This window comes from Lampris incognitus, chromosome 21, assembly GCF_029633865.1.
Source record: "Lampris incognitus isolate fLamInc1 chromosome 21, fLamInc1.hap2, whole genome shotgun sequence".
Lineage (NCBI taxonomy): Eukaryota > Metazoa > Chordata > Actinopteri > Lampriformes > Lampridae > Lampris > Lampris incognitus.
The window spans coordinates 24,305,611-24,328,463 of record NC_079231.1 but is presented as its reverse complement, the minus strand read 5'-3'; the positions used below and the strand labels follow the sequence as shown (position 1 = coordinate 24,328,463).

General features: G+C 44.9%; 2 protein-coding genes across 4 annotated transcripts in view; one reads left to right on the top strand and one right to left on the bottom strand.

The window, feature by feature from the left end:
* The window catches only part of atg13 (ATG13 autophagy related 13 homolog (S. cerevisiae)), a 38,174-nt gene extending 33,454 nt beyond the window's left edge, over positions 1-4,720 (bottom strand). For all 3 annotated transcript variants that reach the window (XM_056301034.1, XM_056301037.1, XM_056301038.1), the window contains exons 1-5: positions 4,546-4,720; positions 3,172-3,252; positions 1,442-1,522; positions 1,078-1,197; positions 904-950 (exon numbers count right to left, since the gene is read on the bottom strand). In XM_056301034.1, the coding sequence (XP_056157009.1) occupies positions 904-950; positions 1,078-1,197; positions 1,442-1,522; positions 3,172-3,240 (317 nt within the window). In that variant the 5' untranslated portion in view covers positions 3,241-3,252; positions 4,546-4,720. The remainder of the gene's footprint in view (positions 1-903; positions 951-1,077; positions 1,198-1,441; positions 1,523-3,171; positions 3,253-4,545) is intronic.
* A 283-nt stretch (positions 4,721-5,003) lies between these two features.
* On the top strand, positions 5,004-19,503 carry harbi1 (harbinger transposase derived 1). Its single transcript, XM_056301484.1, has 7 exons — positions 5,004-5,014; positions 11,152-11,318; positions 12,054-12,256; positions 12,369-12,456; positions 16,743-16,950; positions 17,755-17,930; positions 18,803-19,503. Exons 2-7 carry the CDS (start codon positions 11,154-11,156, stop codon positions 19,001-19,003), a joined length of 1,041 nt encoding a protein of 346 aa, XP_056157459.1. The 5' UTR covers positions 5,004-5,014; positions 11,152-11,153; the 3' UTR covers positions 19,004-19,503.
* The last annotated feature ends 3,350 nt before the right edge of the window (positions 19,504-22,853 follow it).

Here is a 22,853-nt window from a genome sequence, read left to right as displayed (position 1 = left end):
AACCGTTAAGTAGAAGCTGGAAGAATATTGGGATTCCGACTACAAACTGGCTCAAACCAAAACACAGACTGCAGCGGGGGTAAGGTGCAACCAAGAGCGATTTGGATTCCCTTCCCCCTTTTCTCCCCAATTGCATCCGGCCAATTACCTCACTCTTCCGAGCATCGCGGTCGCTGATCCGGGGAGGGCTGCATACTACCACATGCCTCCTCCCATACATGTGGAGTCACCAGCCGCTTTTCACCTGACAGTGAGGAGTTTCATCAGGGGGACGTAGCGTAAGGGAGGATCATGCTATTCCCCCCAGTTCCCCCTCTCCCCTGAACAGGCACCCCGACTGACCAGAGGAGGCGCTAGTGCAGCAACCAGGACACGTACCTATATCTAGCTCCCCACCCGCAGACACGGTCAATTGGGTCTGTAGGGATGCGCGACCAAGCCGGAGGTAACACGGGGATTCGAACCGGGATCACCTTGTTGGTAGGAAACGGAGCAGACCGCTATGCTACCCGGACGCTCTGGGAGCCTTTACTCATGGATACTTCAGCTTGCTGTCTTGGAAGGTTTAGCCAAGACACTCCTGTCAAACCAACCACTGACCACTGCCCCGCCCAGCTGTCTATACTGTTAACTGAAACAACTGACAGTGGCCATAGTGCGATAGAGTCAAATAGAAAAAAAAAACAAAAGATTAAACACAGGTATGTAAAGATGAATAAAATTACAATGCTGTCAGATCAGCCAACTGAAAAGCTACTCGTGAGGGCCACTGTATACGGCATTAGTAAACTAGTCGACAAGCCAGCCCAGTCTTCCAAATGAAAACAACCAGTAACACATCTGAACATTCAAAATCCCATGTCTTCCAGTGATGCACATCCATAGTAAAAACAGGCCACTCGCCTCTCGTTCATCTCAAGGCACCATGTCTCCAACTCCATCGAGTCACCCTGAGAAAGAGCGGGAGATGGAAATAAAGAAATACAATCATCACGTATGTTAACTTTTTTTTTAATCCATGGGATTGGATGAGCAGTTTGCTGACTGACTTTAGCGCCATCTGAAGCCAGAAATTACCTCTGACGTCTTGAGGGAGATTTCCACGCACATGGCCCTTCCAATACCCGGGAGCTGGCCAGCCAGAGCCTTTTTGGCCTCATGGGTAACCTCTGGGATGTCCTTAATGGCCAAATTGAACTGGAGAAAAACACACAGGAACAGTCATTTGGAGGGCAAGAAAGACTGAGTGATAGTCGGTTGAATGGAGAGATAGGTGATGAAGAGCTCATTCCATTATCGGCTTCGTGAATGGCCAGATTAAGTATACAGGGGTTGGGATTTGTTGGATTTGATCAAATTTCTTATTCATTCCCACTTAACCACATCACACAGACCAGTAAAACAAAACCTGCAAAGGGAAGGAATCAGGAAAGTATCCTACCCAGTCTGAGCCGGTGGGTGATGAAGAGGAGCGGGTGCTTATCTTCTCTCCAAGACGAGCTTGAACTATCACCTGGACAGTCTGCATTCATACACAGGAAGGAAATACATACAATCCATCAGCAATCCATGAGGAAATAATCAACACAACCGCCACAACACAAAAACAGACACGGCGAAGTGGTTAGCGCCGTCGCCTCACAGCAAGAAGGTCCTGGGTTTGAACCCCGTGGTTGTCCAACCTTGGGGGTCCTCCCAGGTCGTCCTCTGTGTGGAGTTTGCATGTTCTCCCCATGTCTGTGGTGGGTTTTCTCCAGGTGCTCCGGTTTCCCCCACCATCAAAAAGACATGCATGTTAGGGTTAATACTCCTGTCTGTGCCCCTGAGCAAGACATGGCAAGACGAACTGGAGATGGTCCCTGGGTGCTGCATGGCGGCTGCCCACTGCTCCTAGCTACACAGCTAGGATGGGTTACATGCAGAGAGGAATTTCCCTACGGGGATCAATAAAGTATATCAAAATTAAAAAACAAAACAACAAATACTGTCCAAGGAGTTGAATCAAGTGCAACTGGACTTGGTATATATCTGTGAAGACGTTTCGCCTCTCATCCAAGAGGCTTCCTCAGTTCGTCCCTTTCTGACTAGACCAAGCTAGTCTGACTGGCTGGTGATGAGACTCAGAATTTATCCTCTTTGGAGTCGTTATCAGAGCTATAGATGTCCATGGCTCTTTGTGTTCGGATGTTTTCCAATGCCCGTCGCTATGAGAACATTCACAGATAACAAATACTGTGTCTAAGTCGACCATCACCTGAACTATAAAAGGACAGTGGATTCAGCCAGTGCCCGTTAGCGCCATTATCAATACCAGCTTTTTAAAAAACAAGGGAAAGGGTCAAAAATACAATGCCATGAGTCAGGTGTTGTTATTAACAGTTCAAATCAATGGGCTTGAACAACCACAGGGCGACTTCTGGGGCGAGGCTCCACAAGCCCATCACAGGGTAATGGGAGTACCAGCAATGACAATAATCACACCAGCTGGTAACAATGAGAGCAACCATTCGGCGTATCCCAACAGACCAAATTAACACAAGCACAATATGCACAAGATTGCACAATAATCCAGGCTCTGTGAAAACAGAAAAACACAAAGAAATAACACACACAGGAGATTCCTCACATAGATTTCCAGATAGCATCAAGTTACAAAAAACCACGAGTGTGTGTGTGGAGGAGCATGTGGACACAAGTCCATAAACTGAACTGAGAAAACGAGTCCATCCATCCATCATCCAAACCACTCATCCTGCTCTCAGGTTCGCGGGGATGCTGGAGCCTATCCCAGCAGTCACTGGGTGGCAGCCGGGGAGACACCCAGGACAGCCCACCAGGCCAACACACACACACACCGAGGGACAATTTAGCATGGCCAATTCACCTGACCTACATGTCTGGACTGTGGGAGGAAACCTGAGCCCCTGAGGAAACCCACGCAGACACGAGGAGAACATGCAAACTCCACACAGACGACGACCCGGGACGACCCCCAAGGTTGCTGTGAGGCGACCACTGCGCCGCTAGAAAACGAGTCCTTCGTTCAAACTCGATGATAGGTGGTAAACAGTCTGAGGCTGTGAGAAGAGAACCTTGCCTGTGCAGAGGAGCTGGTCATCACGTGTGTGGTGGCAATAAGAAACACAAAAATACGAATTACGTCCCTCTTACCTTCAAGGCAAAGAACTTAATAAACTTGTCCAAGTCTTTTTTATCCTGGGGACTCAGGTCGCTGTCCATGTTGTCAGAGGCCTGTGATCGAACAAAGCAACAAAACAACTGATCATGGTTTTAAAGAAAAACATCACAAATATGAAAAGATTTATTTAACTGACTGGGGAGCTATTAAGGATGGGAATCTTTGGGAATCTCACAATTCAATTTCGATTCTTAGGGTCACAATTAAATTCAAAATCAATTGTCGGGTGTCCGGGTAGCATGGCGGTCTATTACGATGCCTACCAGACAATATGTCCCAAGTCAACTGGGATGGTGTTGAACCCACACAGACTAACTGTGGCTCTATAAGTATGTCACTTTCACCCAATGCAAGCGTTATTTTTCCTGTTTTTTTTTTACCCATGCACCATGACTTCACTGCACAACTGTACTTCTTATTTATTACAGTCTACCACCATGCAACAAAGTGCAAGTTGATCAGACCACCATTGTTAGGAATTAGTCAAGCAAAACACAAACAAGAGTGCAATGATTCTGTTGCCATATCTTAACATATGCTTCATGCACTTGCTATGTTGTCTATTGTCTTGCTGTGGTACAAAAGTTCCCGTGGCAATCAATAACGTTGCTATCAATATATCTGTTTACGTCTACCTATCATCTATCCATCCATCCATCCATCCATCCATCCATCCATTCATCTCCCAATATACTAATCTATCTATCTATCTAACGATCTAGATACTTATCTATTTCTGTCTGTCTATCCATTTATCTGTCCATTCATCTACGAATATATCTATAGGTCTGTCTATCTATCCGTCCATCCAGCTATCTACATATACTTATCTATCTACCTGTATACCTATGTATGTATCTATCAATATCTATGTCTATCTATGCATCTACCTATATACTTATCTACCTACCTACCTAGCTACCTATCTATCTATCTATATGCCTGCCTGTCTGTCGATCCATCTACCTATCAATCAAACAATGTATCTACCTATTTATCTACGATTACTTCACAAGCAGTCGGTCCAGCGTCATCGAAGACCACAGGGGACAGTAGCAATACATTCATCAAGGTAGGAAGACATGTTTTTTTAAATCATTACAGCTAATTCTAGCTAGTTATCTAACATGCTACCATGTAGGTTATATCCAACCTTCTACAGACCTGACGATCCCGCCGGTATCTAACATGGTCACAACTACAAAGAAGCCAACACGGCGAAGCCGCGTTTATTTGCTGTGACGACATGACTTAAACGTTAACGTTATAACGCCTAGCTACGCGGAGCCGCCTCTCTGGCGCTAGCATTAGCCAGATAGCCAGATAGCCAGCCACGACGTACTTACAGTTCATCACAGAGCGGCGAATCGTCGAGATGGCTCGTCCCCCGCCGCCGTGGGCTCGTTAAGAGACAGCGCACTCTAAGGCTGGGAGGAAATTCAGTGTTTTGATCCGAAACGTGCAGCCTCGCACGGCGGCATCTTCCGGCAGTGCGACGACCGCTACAGCCCTGCCTTTACTGGCTAATGTGCTGTTTATTTTCTTCAAGGCGACGTGTTTAGATAACATTGCCTTGACAGCGACACTTTCTACAAAAAACAAAAAAAACAAAAACACAACTGAATATATAAAAAAAACACTTGAAAAACGAACCAACACGTTGACACTATTATTAAGCTAAATTTAACTGTCGTGTTAATATTAAAGCGAGTCAACACAAAACTAAGCATATAATCTTTGGCGAAAGTGCACATTTCAAACGCAAATCGGGTATTTGGGTATCCCGGTGGTCTATGGCCGCAGCTTGTGTGAATGGTAGGCGAATACTTTTCTTAATTTTGGCGAAATTAAAAGGTAAATGTAAGAAGAAGTGGTGCATTTTGTCTGTCACGCAGTTCGAGATATTGTACCGGTTTTTCATTTGAACAGTTTCACCCCCCCCCCCCGACCACACAGAGGGGGTCTGTTTTAGTACCGAGTGACGTGTTTTGGAAAAGGTATAGTTCATGCTGCTGGAAAGCTGCCCCGCTCCGAGCTCGGGAATCCGGCCCAGTGGCAGGCTCCTCCATGCCGGAGCGATCAGGGACGATTACTACATATTCCCGACATCGTTTTATGGATGCCCGGCATCGTTTTATGGATGCCCGGCATCGTTTTAGCTTTCACAAGTGCAGCGTCAAGAGGTGCCATGAGCTCGTCGTCCAATATACCCATAGTTTGTTGCAGCAAGAGTTACACAGTAACTCGCCAAACATCAAACGTTGAGATCTCCAAGGAGATTCTTTACCAAGCAGGGCTGATGCTAGTGAGGGAAACCCCGCCAATGATCTGAGACGATGACATCAGCAACAGAGGACATGTTAGCACCACTGCTTATTGATGATAACTGACACAATACTAGGTGGAGTGTGAGGCCCTTTCTCTCAATAGGGTTCCATTATTCTGGTGTCTCTTTCTACAGTGATGTGTAAATTAAACTTACCTGACAGCAAAATGGGGTTATACTACTGCTACCACCACTACTAGATTCAGACAACTTTATTTATCCCAGAAGGGCAATTCAATACTACCACTACTACTACTACTACTACTTTTGGCTGCTCCTGATAGGGGTCACCACAGCGGATCATCCGTTTCCATCTCTTCCTGTCCTCTGCATCTTCCTCTGTCATGCCAGCCACCTGCATGTCCTCCCTCACCACATCCATAAGCCTCCTCTCTGGCCTTCCTCTTCTCCTCTTCCCTGGCAGCTCCATATTCAGCATCCTTCTCCCAATATACCCAGCATCTCTCCTCCACACATGTCCAAACCATCTCAATCTTGCCTCTCTTGCTTTGTCTCCAAACCGTCCAATTTGAGCTGTCCCTCTAATATACTCCTTCCTAATCCTGTCCTTCTTCATCACTCCCAATGAAAATCTTATCATCTTCAACTCTGCCACCTCCAGCTCCACCTCCTGTCTTTTCATCAGTGCCACTGTCTCCAAACCATACAACATAGCTGGTCTCACCACCATCTTGTAAACCCTTTAACTTTTGCTGGCATCTCCTTGTACTCCTGTCTACTTTCTTCATCTTTCTCATGAACACCTCAAAGTACTCCTTTCACCTTCTCAACACACTCCCCTCACTTGTCAGCACATTTCCATCTCTCTCTTTGATCACCCTAACCTGCAGCAGATCCTTCCCAGCTCGGTCCCTCTGTCTAGCCAATCGGTACAAATCCTTTTCTCCTTCCTTAGTGTCCAACCTCTCATACAACTCACCATACGCCTTTTCCTTTACCTTTGCCACCTCTCTCTTCGCTTTACACCGCATATCCTTGTACTCCCACTGACTGTCTTCATCTCTCTGACTATCCCACTTCTTCTTTGCCAACCTCATCCTCTGTATACTTTCCTGTACTTCCTCATTCCACCACCAAGTCTCCTTGTCTTCCTTCCTCTGTCCTGATGACACACCAAGTACCTTCCTAGCTGTCTCCCTCACTATTTCTGCAGTGGTTGTCCAGCCATCTGGCAACTCTTCACTACCACCCAGTGCCTGTCTTACCTCCTGCCTGAACTCCACACAACAGTCTTCCTTCTTCAACTTCCATTTGATCTTCGTCTCTGCCTTCACTCTCTTCCTCTTCTTGGTCTCCAAAGTCATCCCACAGACCATCATCCGATACTGCCTAGCTACATTCTCCCCTGTCACCACCTTGCAGTCGCCAATCCCTTTCAGATTGCGCCTCCCACATAAAATATAGTCCACCTGTGTGCACTTTCCTCTACTCTTGTAAGTCACCCGGTGTTTCTCCCTCTTCGTGAAATGTGTATTTACCACAGACATTTCCATCCTTTTCAGAAAATCCACCACCATCTGTCCTTCCACATTCCTCTCCTTGACTCCATACCTACCCATCACCTCCTGTAGTGTAGTAGACCAGCTAGAACTGTCTACTTATAGGGTGACACCTTATTTCAGGGCACACTTTGATGGGTTATTGTTATTATTTACCAAAGCATTGGTTCATTTTCCTTACTTATAGAATGTCTTTAGTTAAACATTCATAATATGCTGTTTTAGTTTCTGACTATTACTACTGGTTGAATAGGTCAGTAACAGTTGTTTATCTGTAGGATGACATTTTACATAATGGCATGCTTTGATGGAGTTTCACTAATATTTATTCATCTATTGATTCATTTTGTCTACTTATAATAAGTATAATAATGTACATTATATATCCTCAGATGTACATTTATGATTTACCTTTTTATTATTAATATATGTCTGCTAATCGATTAGGTGAGCTATTATTTACCTATAGGGTGACACTCCATTTCAAGGCATGCTCTAATGGAGCATTATCCATTAAAGTCATTAAGAGATAGAAACTACTAGCTTTTATGTTTAGCCTGTCAAAATAACTAAGAATTATTATTTTCTCTAAAATACTACAACCTCAAGTTATTATGCGTTATAGTTTATTTATTACACTGCGCTTTCTTGTTTCTTTTTCTCTCCACGTGGGAGGCTTGGTGGGAGCCTAAGTTCCCCACCACAAACATTAAATGTCTGGATTTCTTTTTGAGGGATGTAATAATCACCTTGTTCATGTAGGTGATGGGGGGTGGGAAATTACTGGACCTATCTATCTATGTACTAGACCTATTCTGCCAGACTTTTATATTTATTTATATTTTTATTGTGTTTTAATGCTTATAGGTTTCGTGTATGGTACACAATCTTTTACATACACATTATGGTCAATATAAATAACACTAGAAGGCATGATTGTGGCCCAGTTAACTTTGTGAGCTGGAATGTTAAATCACTCAATCACCCAGTGAAATTTTAAAAAAAAATCTTTTCACACTTAAAACAGATGAATACAGACATTGCATTCCTACAGGAGACCATATACTATGTTCATTTGATAACGCTTGTCTTAGCAGCCCAGGTATATCAATCTAACTTCCACTCAAAGGCTAGGGGGGTAACTGTTATGATTGGTAAAGATACACAATTTATGGTATCACGTGTACAATCTGATTCTGCTGGGTGATATGTCACTGTGGTAGGACAATTCTACACACTCCCAGTTATTCAAGGCTGTATCTATGCCCAGAACTGGGATGATCCTACAGTTTTCACCAGCCCTTTTTCTCACTTAGCAAATATGACAACACATTATGCTTGGTGGCAACACAAACTGTGTTCTCAATTCTCTTTTGGATCAGAGTGTTTCTAAGCAGGCATCCCTGTCCAGATCAGCCCACTCTATCCAGCTGTTCACCACTTTCATATCATCCAAAATTAGATTGTTTCTTGTTGTAAGTCAAACTCCAGCAATGTCTCAAGCTATTGTATGAGAGTCATTAAAGGTATATCAAAGGGGCCAGATTATTTCATACTGTACAAACAAAAAAAGAGCAAACACCGAGCGCCTTAAAACATTGACAGATGAGATATGTTATATATGCTATACATCCACTCCCTTTCTCCAGATACAATTAAAAAAAATGTATGTTGCTACAGACTGAGTTTGACCGCCTGTCTACTCGATAGGTTGAATAGATCATTTCCAAATTAAGACATAGCCACTATGAACATGGGGAGGAGGCTGGAGGAATACTCACGCATCAGCTGCGCCAAAGAACTGCTAATCAAACCATTCCAGCAATTAACAATGAGCAAGGTTTAAAATGCACTGATAATGAAAAGATCTGTTCTTGTTTTGGAAAGTTGTATCAGCTATTATACACCTAAGATTCACCGACTAACCCCTCTGCCATCGAAGATTTTTTTTAAACCCCTGAATATCCCCTCAGTTGGTGTAAAACAGGCTGTTGAACTGGAGGGTGGTCTTTCAGCTATGGAGATGGCCTCAGCAATGAGAGCCATCCAAAGTGGCAAATCTCCGGCACTGGACGGTTTTCCAACCAACATTTTTAAAAGATTTTCAGATCAGTTTACCCTCTTGTTACTGTCGGTATTCAAAAAATCTTTTTCATCGAAATCCTTACCTCCAACCATGCGTCAGGCAGTAACGTGTCTATTACCTAAAAGGAATAAATACCCTTTCAATTGCAGTTCATACTGTGCTGTTTCACGTTTGAACACAGATGCCAAAATTCTTGCAAGGATCAAAGATCAGACTGCTTCCCATTATGTCCTCCTGTATCTCTGTTAGACTCAATTTTCAAATGTAAAGTTGACACAAAACAAATTATAAGCAGAATTTATACATCGTTTATCACACATAACCTGAACAGTTTGGACTCTCTTAAAAATGAATGGGAAACAGGTCTAAGCGAAATAATCCCAGAGGCAATGTTTAAAAATTATACAGAGAATTTACAATATGGCCATACAACATATGCCTCAATATGCTTTAGGCACACTGTAGTTCAGTTTACAATTGTTCATTGGTCCCAAGATAGATTATCTAAGATTAAGATAGTCTTTGACCCTACATGTGATCAATGCAAACAGGCTCCTGCCGAATTCCAGAAAAGGTCTCAAAAATGGATTGTCAAAATCCATATATGTTCGAACATGACCATATACCTGGACAAAGCTTTAGCCCCTTTGAGTGAGAGAAAACCTGCATCTGAGTATTTAAGTTGTGAATAAAGAGCTGATTCATATGTACTTTTATTTCAAATATGACAACATTTTGCCTGAAGGTGATTTTAATTCACATATAAATGTAGTAACATGTTTGCTTTGAGAATGTTGATGGAGAAGTATAGAGAAGGCCAGAAAGAGTTGCATTGTGTCTTTGCAGATTTAGAGAAAGCATACGACAGGGTGCCGAGAGAGGAAGTGTGGTATTGTATGAGGAAGTCAGGAGTTGCAGAGAAGTATGTAGGAGTGGTGCAGGATATGTATGAGGGAAGTGTGACAATGGTGAGGTGGGTGGTCGGAATGACAGATGGGTTCAAGGTGGAGGTGGGATTACACCAAGGATGGGCTCTGAGCCCTTTCTTGTTTGCAATGGTGATGGACAGGTTGACGGACAAGATCAGGCAGGAGTCTCCATGGACGATGATGTTCGCGGATGACATTGTGATGTGTAGTGAGAGTAGGGTGCAGGTTGAGGAGAGCCTGGAGAGGTGGAGGTATGTACTGGAAAGAAGAGGAATGAAAGTCAGTAGGAGCAAGACAGAATACCTATGTATGAATGAGAGGGAGGACAGAGGAAGGGTGAGGATGCAAGGAGTGGAGGTGACGAAGGCATTTGAGTTTAAATACTTGGGGTCAACTGTCCAAAGTAACGGGGAGTGCAGTAGAGAGGTGAAGAAGAGAGTGCAGGCAGGTTGGAGTGGGTGGAGAAGCGTGTCAGGAGTGATTTGTGACAGAAGGGTACCAGCAAGAGTTAAAGGGAAGGTTTACAAGATGGTAGTGAGACCAGCTATGTTATATGGTCTGGAGACAGTGGCACTGATGAAAAGACAGGAGGTGGAGCTGGAGGTGGCAGAGATGAAGATGATAAGATTTTCACTGGGAGTGATGAAGAAGGACAGGATTAGGAATGATTATATTAGAGGGACAGCTCAAGTTGGACAGTTTGGAGACAAAGCAAGAGAGACAAGATTGAGATGGTTTGGACATGTGTGGAGGAGAGATGCTGGGTATATTGGGAGAAGGATGCTGAATATGGAGCTGGCCAAAGAGGAGGCGAAAGAGGAGGTTTATGGATGTGGTGAGGGAGGACATGCAGGTGGCTGGTTTGACAGAGGAAGACGCAGAAGACAGGAAGAAATGGAAACGGATGACCCGCTGTGGCGCCCCCTAACGGGAGCAGCCGAAAGTAGTGGTAGTAGTAGTAGATAAATGTAGTAACAGACATCACAGCTACAGTGTTCTTCAACCTTATTGGGAGTCTTGATATGGGGGGGGGGGGGTATGTGTGTGCCTTATTGTAGCTGGTCATTATCTTCTCTCTGCCCCTTTGACAGCCATGGCAATCCCTATTGCCATACTGGACTGTGATTTGCTGCTTCACGGTCGAGGTCATAAGACATTGGATCGTTTCGACCTGGATTCCGTCTCAGACAACTTTCTCCTGACAACGTTTGGCTTTCCGAGAGAATTCATTCTGTACCTGGTGGAATTACTTCGAGAAGTGAGTCTATTGCTCTACTGTAGTCTGTTGCAGTGTGTACTATTGTCTCATAAGACTTCCTCCAGAGAATTAACCACCCAACCTATTTTATATTCAATAGGTAGATTCATTGAGAGGTGAGATATAGTGTTTTAGTCCACTGCATTCTTAATCGGTAAATTATCCAGTTTTCAGCCAAGGTGAATCAGTTCATCTGGACACAACATTTAGTGGGGGAAACGTTTCATTACTCATCGAAGTGACTTGGTCAGTCTCAGCTGACCGCAGGTATCCCCATCCTTATACACAGCACAGTTGCATAACGACCGAAACCGGTAATCTAACACCGGTTTGAAATGCAAATTGCCATGACGGTTAATTAAGAGTTACAATGGCCATGTGTACTATTCACAGATTGAGGAATAGCTGCAATCACAGCATTATGAGACGGTGACAGATGTACTCTTAGCCCTTCTCCTCAAAGTCACTCCTCGAAGTCACTTAGATGATTGATGAAACATTTCTCCCTCTAAACCTTGTGTCCAGATGAACTGATTCAACTTTTCTGGGATTTCTACACCTGGATTATTCAGCATGCATCAAGATACCCGGTTTACAGTTGTTGAGTTCAGTTTACTGTATTGGGGTGTCTGCAGGTCTTAAAATGTCTTACACTTCCTTAACATGTGAGTGACGATATTATTTATGTCAATATCAGGTATTAATCATCACAAGACCAATGACTGTATGTGTTAGGTTCTCTGTAGACGCACCCAGCGGTCTAGGGCCATTAGCCCTGAGGTCCAGGTTCTAGCTGCACTGGGTTTCTACACCTCAGGATCGTTCCAGACCTCTATGGGAGATGCGATTGGGATCAGCCAAGCATCTATGTCACGCTGTGTGACCAACGTGACTAAAGCCTTAGTGGAGAAGGCTCCAGAGTTCATCACATTCACCAGGTAGAAACCAGTATTATTCACAACACTCTCTCCCCTTACTTTGCTCACCAAGTACTACTACATGTATGAGAATAATAATAATGATTTTAGTGATTACTTTCTCCCGACACAGAGACCCTGCCAACAGAGAACAGTCTATCCAGGAGTTTCAGAGGGTGGCGGGGGTCCCAGGTGTCCTGGGGGTACTAGACTGTGTTCAGGTAAGTACTACCGCTAATCCTTCTCCATAGAGTCAAGTTGAGTGGAGTGATATAGGCTCTTATCAGGATCCTCACTTACACGTGCTGTTATCATACTAAGAAACTGCCAAGTGCAAGTACAGATCTCTAGTGCTGGCCACTTCCCCAAACCCATTTTTTCAGCTAAACCAACGATTTAGAAAAAGTGACCCTCTGGTTACAAATTGGCTTGTCTCTTCAAAATCCCTGACCGTTTAACAGCTGAATAGAATATAATATTATGTATTATATTATCATGTTATAGTCCATTGAAAGTATAGTACGGAGCAGGACTAAACCTAATAGCCTGCAAATGAAATCTTCTGTCAAGGGCCACCGAGCTCACAAGATCCTTCAGAAGGCACAGAGACAGCTGTTGAACAAACAGGTGAGACAAACTAGTTTTACTATAGACGCTTTGAAAGCCAAAGAGGAGCAGCTCCAACAGAGACTCAAGTCCTGTCTAGATGAGACCACTTTCCAACATGTGATTGAGTTCACGGAGAAGGCTCGTCTAACACAACATGGCAAGTTGAAAACCAGGCAGCAAAAGAAGTTTCTACTTGCTGCACGCCAGAGACATCGGCAGACAATGGACATCGCCCTCAACGGCAGACAGAGAGATGGACGCCAGACACACGCCAGCAATGTGGACAAGTGGGTGAGGAATCTGTCCAACAGACAGCTCACCCAGGCGGAGAAAGACATCCTTGCTAAGGGGCTTAATTTTGCTGCCACGCTGAGGCAAACCTTGCTAGTGGAACTGATCACAGCCACAGAACTGGCGATCCGTGACATCACAGACCCGGAAGCTGAGCAACTGCAGACGAAAGTTTCAACCTGCCTCAGCAATGCGAAGGCGCTGTCGTCCAACATCAGCTGAGACAAGAGGAATGCGCTTACGACTCTCAGCAAGGACAAAAACTTCATCATCCTTCCGGAGGACAAATGTAGATGAACTGATTTATTAAACCAGACAGACTATCATGAGAAAGTTATGATGTTACTCAGCAACATAAATACTTATGAACCCCTGAAATGAGATCCGGGCAGTAGTTACAAGACTGACCAATTGTGTCTGCTCCTGAAGCTGTGTCTTCAGTCCACATACTTCACATACAGGGGACAGCACTATAGGCAGAGGCATGGTGTGCTATGGGTTCCCCAGTCTCACCTGTAATGGCCAACTTGTATATGGAGGAAGTGGAAAAGAGGCTCTGATGTCCTATCCAGGGACACCACCTAGCCATTGGTTCAGATTTGTGGACGACACCTGGGTTAAAATTAAATCTCAGGATGTAGCACATTTCACCAACCACATTAACTCTGTGGACACCACATCAAGTTCACCAGGGAGGATGTGCAAAACGACAGGTTAGCCTTCTTAGACTGTGAAATTGCAATGGACCTATCGCTAAGCCCCGCCCCCCTTAGTTACTGTTGCTAACTCGGACGAGCTACCCAGACTGACTAGAGAGTTACAATAGCAGCTATTGGTGTCAAAACTATATCCCAAGAGGCTATACATAACTTTTGGAGACAGAAGGACCTGGTTTCATCTAGAAGGCATCAAAAAGGACTTCACTATGCTATGGAGGGATATGTACAACATTTAAAACTAGATATGGTGGGTGACAAGCTTAAATTGGAGGCGAGAGTTTACAGATCACAATGCGAGAGGGAAAAGCCTCGTCTCACGGCCATCATGATTGCAGATAACATCATCCAGGACCAGCGTTGTTCGTGCACCGCAGGGTAAAATAAATTAATTTACCTTCAATTAACTAACGTTGATCCTGGGGAGGCACTGAGATATACGTGTATTAGTTTATTAACTAGCTAGCATTACCCTGTACCTGTGTGACACAAATGTAGACATCCTTGTTTATCTTCACTATGTTGAGTTGACTGTGTGGTCTGCCACACAGCTTAATCCACCGGAGACTTTTGGCTCTGTCTTGTTTTGGTTTGGGAAATGGGATAAAATATACCCCATTGCCTATCCTCTCAGGATACCTCATATCAGTGTTGAATGTACCCCATGCACATCGTTTGACCACTTTTGTTCAACTTATATCCATAAAACATCACAAAAACCACGACTTCTGATGCAGCTCTGATGCTGTTTAATGGAGTCGTTAGCTCTAGATGTCCGAGTGAGCTCCCGCGTGCATTTGGCACTACACTGCCATTGGCTCGTCTGTGTTCGAGGGGCGGGACTGAGCGATAGGTCCATTGGTGATGGGGGACATTTGATTGTTGATGTTTACCATAAATCAACATATACTGATCAGTACTTAAGGTTTGACTCTCATCATCCGTTGGAGCACAAACTAGGAGTCATCAGGACGCTGCACCACTGAGCTGACAACATCTCCACCAACACAGCAGCCGGGGAAGGGGAGAAATCCCACATTAAACAGACCCTGGTTAAGTGTGGTTATTCTAACTGGGCATTTGTCAAGGCCAGGAAGACCCCAAACAGTGCACCAGCCGATCCAAGAGAGGAGAAGGACTACAGCTGTCTTAAGTGTAAGCCAGTGGTGATTCTGTATGTGGTGGGAGTATCGGAACAGTTGAGACGCGTATTTTCCAAACACCACATCTCAGTTGCCTTCAAACCCCAAAACACACCCCAAGGATCGGGTCCCCCGGCACAAACAGAGCAATATAGTGGAGCTGTTAAGTGCCAGGAGGATTGCTGTGACTTGTACATTGGGGAAACTAAACAGATGCTGGCCAAGAGGATGGTACAACACAGGAGAGCTAACACGTCAGGCCAGGACTCCACAGTCTACACCATCTACACAGTCTACACCATCTACACAGTCTACACCATCTACACAGTCTACAGGCCAGTGGCCACTCTATCAAGGATGAGGATGTGCACATCCTTGGTAGGGAGGAACGCTGGTTTGAACGGGGAGTGAAAGAGGCCATCTATGTGAAGAGGGAACGACCATCCCTGAACCGATGGGGGGCTTAAGAGTACATCTGTCACCATTTTACCATGCTGTGATTACAACTATTCCCCAACCCTCTGAGAATAGTACACATGGCCGTTGAAACTCTAGTTAATGGTCACGCCAATTTGCATATGAAACGGATTGTTGGTTTGGGTCGTTATGTCACTGTATTGTTAATAAGGGTGGGGTACCTGCAGTCAGTGTGTTGTTTATAAGGGTGGGGTACCTGCAGTCACTGTATTGTTAATAAGGGTGGGGTACTTGCAGTCACTGTATTGTTTCTAAGGGTGGGGGTACCTGCAGTCACTGTATTGTTTCTAAGGGTGGGGGTACCTGCAGTCACTGTATTGTTTATAAGGGTGGGGGTACCTGCAGTCACTGTATTGTTTATAAGGGTGGGGTACCTGCAGTCACTGTATTGTTTATAAGGGTGGGGGTACCTGCAGTCACTGTATTGTTTATAAGGGTGGGGGTACCTGCAGTCACTGTATTGTTTATAAGGGTGGGGAACCTGCAGTCACTGTATTGTTAATAAGGGTGGGGTACCTGCAGTCACTGTATTGTTTATAAGGGTGGGGACACCTGCAGTCACTGTATTGTTTATAAGGGTGGGGTACCTGCAGTCACTGTATTGTTTATAAGGGTGGGGTACCTGCAGTCACTGTATTGTTAATAAGGGTGGGGAACCTGCAGTCACTGTATGGGTGGGGTACCTGCAGTTACTGTATTGTTTATAAGGGTGGGGTCCCTGCAGTCACTGTATTGTTTCTAAGGGTGGGGTCCCTGCAGTTACTGTATTGTTTATAAGGGTGGGGTCCCTGCAGTCACTGTATTGTTTCTAAGGGTGGGGTCCCTGCAGTCACTGTATTGTTTATAAGGGTGGGGACACCTGCAGTCAGTTGAGACTGAAGAGGTCACTTAGATGATGATGAAACGTTTCTCAACCTTTAAGTAGTTAACTAAATAAAATGAGTAAAAATAAATTAGACATCCAAAGTATAATAGTGTTCTAGTACAAGTTACAAGCAGAACACTGCCTTCTAAACATAGTGTAGTCTCAGATGTCCTGATTCACCTGTCTGTGATAAGTTATAAATATTGTATGTAAAAAAAAAAGAAGTAATTTAAACTGTCCCCTCCCTTTTTTATGTGATATGTGATGTAAAATGTTCTGTCTCTGGTCACAAAAACAGATGTTTATGAAAATGAACAATAAAATAATGTTTTTATTCCTGAGGACTAAAACTAGCTCACTGACAGGCGGTCTCTCGTTTTCCTCTCTTCCCTGCTGTCCGTCTCTAGGTGGCCATTAAGGCCCCGAACAGTGAAGATGCATCCTATGTCAACAAGAAGGGCTTCCATTCAGTTGGCTGTCAGCTGGTGTGTGATGCCCGGGGCCTGCTCCTCAGTGCAGAGACCCACTGGCCCGGCTGTCTGAAAGACACAGAGATTCTTCAAAGGTCCACAGTCTATGAAGCTCTGCAGGACACCGAGGACGGTTGGGTACTAGGTGAGCCATCGATGATTATACAATATAATTTGACTAAGCTTAGAGTTGGCTAATTATGGGTGTCCGGGTAGCGTAGCGGTCTATTCCTTAGCCTATCAACACGGGGATCGTCGGTTCGAATCCCCGTGTTACCTCCGGCTTGGTCGGGCGTCCCTACAGACACAATTGGCCGTGTCTGTGGGTGGGAAGTTGGATGAGGGTATGTGTCCTGGTCGCTGCACTAGCACCTCCTCTGGTTGGTCGGGGTGCCAGTTCAAGGAGGGGGAACTGGGGGGAATAGCGTGATCCTCCCACACGCTACGTCCCCCTGGTGAAACTCCTCACTGTCAGGTGAAAAGAAGCAACTGGCAATGCCACATGTATCGGAGGAGGCATGTGGTAGTCTGCAGCCCTCCCTGGATCAGCAGAGGGGGTGCAGCAGCGACCGGGAAAGCTCGGAAAATAGGGTATTTGGCCAAGTACAATTGGGGGGGGAAGGGGGGGTGAAGAATTGGCTGGTTATGAGGATGGATGGGTGGGTAGGCAGTTATACAGACAGGTAAACAATGTCTTGATGGGCGTTGATATCTGCGGTCTAACAAGCAAGACCAACTTGCCATTCAGTTGGTAACTGTTAATGTGCTCATTGTTCCAGGTGTCTGATGGAGCGTAACATAAAAACTAGATGAAATAAATGAAGGTTTCCCTCCAGCTCTAGTTTTTACACTGAAAACATAAGAAGAAATGTGAAAATAAAGCTTCCAGCTGTCACCATCATTCTGTCTTTGTTGGTTCGGTCCGGTGAAACCTTGTCTTGTGTCTCAGGTGACTGCCGCTATCCCTTGAAAAAGTGGCTGATGACACCGGTCCCCTACCCAGAATCCCCTGCAGAGTTTCGATATAACCTCGCTCATACTGCCACGCACGAGATAGTGGACCGGACGTTCAGAGCAATCCAGACTCGATTCAGATGTCTAGACAGCTCCAAAGGATACCTACAGGTATTATTACTTGTAGCAATACTCGCCTTATTCACCCAGGTACCATGGTTGGCTGACTCAGACGCAGAAGTGCCATAGACTCCAGTGTGAACACCCCACTATAAAAATACTATTTCAAGAGCAGTTTGAGTAGAATGACTTGGGGTATCATAATTTCAAAGCCCTTATTAGGAGACTTGAAGTGTGATTAACCGTCGCGGTTTTCATGATATAAAATGAATGAAGGTGGATGGCTGCCCCGCTGGTTGACTTTCATCCATCCTAAAGCAATAAAACAACGGAAGGAAAACATAACTCAGCCATGGCAAATGTGTTATTGTAGCTACTGAGATGATTTCCAGCTGTGACTGATTAATCCTACTCTTGAAATTGTGTTTTTATAGTGGAATTTTACCACTGGAGTCTATGGCATTTCCGCGTCTAATCTCCCCCTCGTGGCGCCAGTTTAATCAAACATGGCAGAGAGGTGAATAAGGCGAATTAAGTATCGATATTTATTTTTCTCCTGAGATGACTTTGTCATTCCTACCTGCCAACTGGTCTCACATCTTGGTTTGATTAGTGTTAAAAATGCTCATAAAATGTCTTAAATTCAACTCAGGGAAACCTGCATGAACCATCATTTATCTTGCATTACGATCGCTCCTGAAGCTCATTTGCATTACTACATTTTCCCCTCTGACAGCTTCCATCCAAAGCTACTCTGAAAGATATTTAGCAATCCGATGTATTGAGTGTCAACATTGGGACATATAAGAGCATTGACAATATGAAAGCCAAGAGGGAATGTTCTTTCAAGTGTAAGAAGTGTTGGGTGTGCAACAAGGCAGTTCACCAATAGTGACGCGAGTGCTCTCGTTTTCATCACCTAGTACTCTCCAGAGAAGAGCTCCTCCATCTTGCTGGCTTGCTGCGTCCTCCACAACGCTTCGCTCCAGTCTGGACTGGACGCGTGGACCCTGGAGAGGACAGACCCTCCAGAGCAGCCCGAGACCCTAGAACAGCGTCCCGAAGACAGGGACGTAGAGGCGGAGAACAGACGCAAAGAACTCATACTGAAACACTTCAGTTAGAGGCCCAGTGGATTCTGGATTTTGACTGCTTCTCATGTTTATTTGTATCGTTATGGTAAAGCTGTAATACGAATATAATAATATTACATTTGTCTTAGGCCTTCTGTCTTCGCTAAATTGGCCCTAATTATGCCATCAGTGAAAGTCTTGTGGTTTATGAATTTTTGCATTTCTCAAGTATTAATTTTACGACTGTGGAAGCCTGGGTCGGATTATCCGCACCAGCCAACTGGCCATGCTGGGGGTGGCACCAAATGATTAAGACAACGACTAGACTTTAAAATATATGTCCCGTTTTCTATATTAGGGAATACGGCAGTGTGTAATGGGTGTGCGTAGCGAGTGTGTGGATGAGCGAGTGTGAGAGAGCGAGCGGCAGGAACGTGACAGTGAATGTGAGTGGACTAGTAGAAAAGGTTGGCAGTAAGTTGTCGGTCTGGCAGTAAATGTACAGTACAGGCTACAGTGCGTCAGTTAATAAATGCTGCAGCTTCTCAAGACCAAGAAAAGTCTCGTCTGTTGTTTCCCCAAACTGTTGGGGAAGTGAAGGAGGTCACAGGGTTTTCCCTACCATTATAAGGCGTAGGTGCAGCAGCCAAACCGTTGTGGGCACCACCTAAAGTGAATGTAAAATCAATGTGAAGAGTGTCACAACTAACTACATGACTTTTTCCAGATCTGATGGCTGTAGCTAGTTGGTCCCCAGTGGACTTCTTTTGGGTGTTGTTTATTTATGATCCGTTTATTTATGATCTGAAAAATGTAAAATTTCTTAGGGTAGGACCCACAATCCCCTTGCCAAATACTTGCACCTAAGTGTTCCACAAACCTAGGGCAAACGCTGAAATTTTAAGGTATTCTGACACGCATGAATAGGGCCGGCGGTGCACGCTCGAGGACATACGAGCATGCACCAGCGCACAACAGCACCGCTGCTGAAAAACATTCTAGCAGAAAACACTGATACCCATAGTAAATGTCACTTTTTTACATGTAAGTGGGAAAAGCAGGTTATTTGAAGTGTGGTCACCCTAGGGCACCACATTGTGTTAATCCGGGAATGGTGGCAACTCTGACATGGAGAGGATTTCAGCACCGGGAAAGTCACCACTGGGAAACAAGCATTTAAAGCAAATCAAGAGTTTATTTAACTTTAGGGGCCAGGAGTGAGGATGAAGGAACTCGGCCTTCCTAGAATGAGAGGAAAGAGAGGGGTTTAGCGACATTCAAGGAGGGCGAATGTCCCTTTACAGTCTGTTTATCTAGCATTCTATCTCGTTGTCCTAGGCAGTCCTCAGTCGGTCCTTGGGGATCAAAAACAGAACCTCCAGTTTCTTGAATTCCACGCAGTCTTCTTTAAAGTCAGGTTATCTTCAATTCAGCACTTAGTTTGACGCCAAACCTTCAAGCAGACTCAGGGCTCCTGCTCAACCAGTCCACCTCCCTCTCCAGTGTGTCAGCATGGTCAAGGTTTAATTTGCTGGTGGACTCTGGTCCCAGACCAGTGTTCTACACTTCCTACACAATCTTATTTCTGTTTTTCCTTTTGTTTTTTTGGGGCTTGAGTTAAGGCAAGGAACTGTTTTTACTGGTGGGTGAGGTTGGGGTCATATATTTAGTATAAATTATGAATCTGGTGCGGGACCAGCACCCACAGGCAACTTAACCCTAGAGCTGTCAGTATTAAGCAGGTTGTGGAGTATCAGAGGTCTACAGCTGTACTCTCTCAAGATCTGGAATAGCTAGTATTGGTAACACTGCCCTTTGACTACCATACCCATCTAGTACCGATGGGACCGCCTCTTGATTCACCACACAACATGCACATAAACTAGGAGAAGTGCAAGTTAAGTTGCTGTTGAAAGATACTTCCAGCGGAAATCCTCCAAGTGACAGTAGCAGGGAGGTCAATGAGTATGCTCAAGTTGTAACTAGCCAACATGTGTTTGCTTCAACAAGATGTAACCCCGGTGTAAATACACCAGAGTTAAGTTTCAGTTAATATGTACATAGCAGTAGACGTCCCATAATTTATACACCAAAAGTCTATGTCATTTTAAGTATGTTGCCTCACAACAGTTGGGGGGCGGGGCTAAGGGGCCGTGCGGAGAGCGGAGCGGGAAACGAGAGCCTGCTGGCACTCGGCCATGAGGCTTTGAGTGTATTAGGCCCTAACGGTGTTTCTGCCTCCAGGTTTGACTGCTGATATCATGTTTAGCTGCCAGCTAACATGTCACCGAAGTCTTGCTAACCTGTAGCACTTGTTTTTGGAGCTAGTCTCGTCAAGTGTATACTGCCACATGCTACTTAGCGGCTAGTTAGCACCCTTGCTAATGTATGCTAACCCTGCATGCGCGGACATTGAGGCCGCACACAGTGTCACCAGACAGCGCCCCGTGTGGCCGGGAAAGCACGGCTGCACCTCTGGCACCGAGGGAGCTCCACTGTTTCCCCTCTTCATCGCCTCTAGGACCGAGGTGGATTTTCCTTCACCATAGTCATCGCCGGAGCAGATGACGTGAGAAGGCCGTCACCGGACATTAAAGGGCAGAGACCTTTGACCTTTTCATCAGGGGTGAGTCACCCACGGTTACAGTGCTCAAACCCAGCTCCCATCAGGCCTGCAACGGGGTTGTTTATTTGTTTATTGCCGCTTTTGTTTTTATTTGTATTACGTGGGCCCACACCAGTGAATACTTAATTGTTGTTAGTTTCTGTCAAGGGTTCATTGTGAATGTAAAGTCATGCAGATTGATTATTAATGTTTCCTAATTGTGAATACAGGTTTAAAGGGTTAGTGCCTATATTTTTGTTGTTGAGTGAAACTCCTTAGTGCCTTAAAAGAACACTAAAAAGGGACCTACTTTCATTTCATTTATTATTTTCTATTGTGAATAAATAATACATCTTCATGAAAGGTCATTTCACTTTTCTCATTGTCCTGTTAATAAATATGTAATAAATAGAGGGGGTTAAAAGAGTTAAAAGTATAGGATTTTATAGGGATAAGGTTAAAGTTTAAGATACATTTGCATCATAATATCTTAAGTTGGCAGACAATGAATACTTTACTTACCTTTAAGGGGTAACCTACATAAAAACGAGACAAGGTTGATGTTAAAGGACCCAGGGCCCCACCTGTATCTCAGGTAAGGTGGTACCGAGAAAGCGCTACAAAGAAGCAGTGGAACAGGACACAGACTAGACAGACGTGGTCTACAGATCTACAGTGGGATGACTAAGGAAGGATTCCTGTTAAGGCATTCTGAGGGCTGAGTGTGCGAAGGCTTATTAATAATATATTTCATATATCGCACCTTTTCAGAGCTCAAGGACAATACATAGAAAAGCGCAGTGGCTCACAAAAGGTTTAGCAGCAAAACAAAAAGCATTTCCCAACACACTCAATGAATGGTTCAGTTGCCAAACTGAAATGATCAATTCGCGCTTGAATTCCCCACATTTGGTGGCAGCGGTGGGATCCAGACCAGCAGGAGGCCGTGAAGGAAGTGCCAACCGGAGAGAGGAGACTTCAGGCGGCTGATGTGCCTGGGGTCCATGGTGTCCTTGACCAGCACGGGGCAACGGTCAACTGCCAGGTCAACCAGGTTGTGCTGAACTGTCCAGTCTTTGGTGACCCCTGGTGCGGAAGCAGTCCGACAGGGGTGCCAGGATGGAGCAGGAAGGCAAGCAGCAGGAGCAGAGGTGGAATCCAGTCCAGCAGCAGTGTGCCCAGCTTCAGCAGGGGGTGCAGGAGGACCATCAGGAGTGTCAGCAGCTGTTGGAAGGTGCAGCAACCATCTCTAACTCCTCCGCCGAGCTCCAGGCAGAGAAGACTCTGACAACCAGG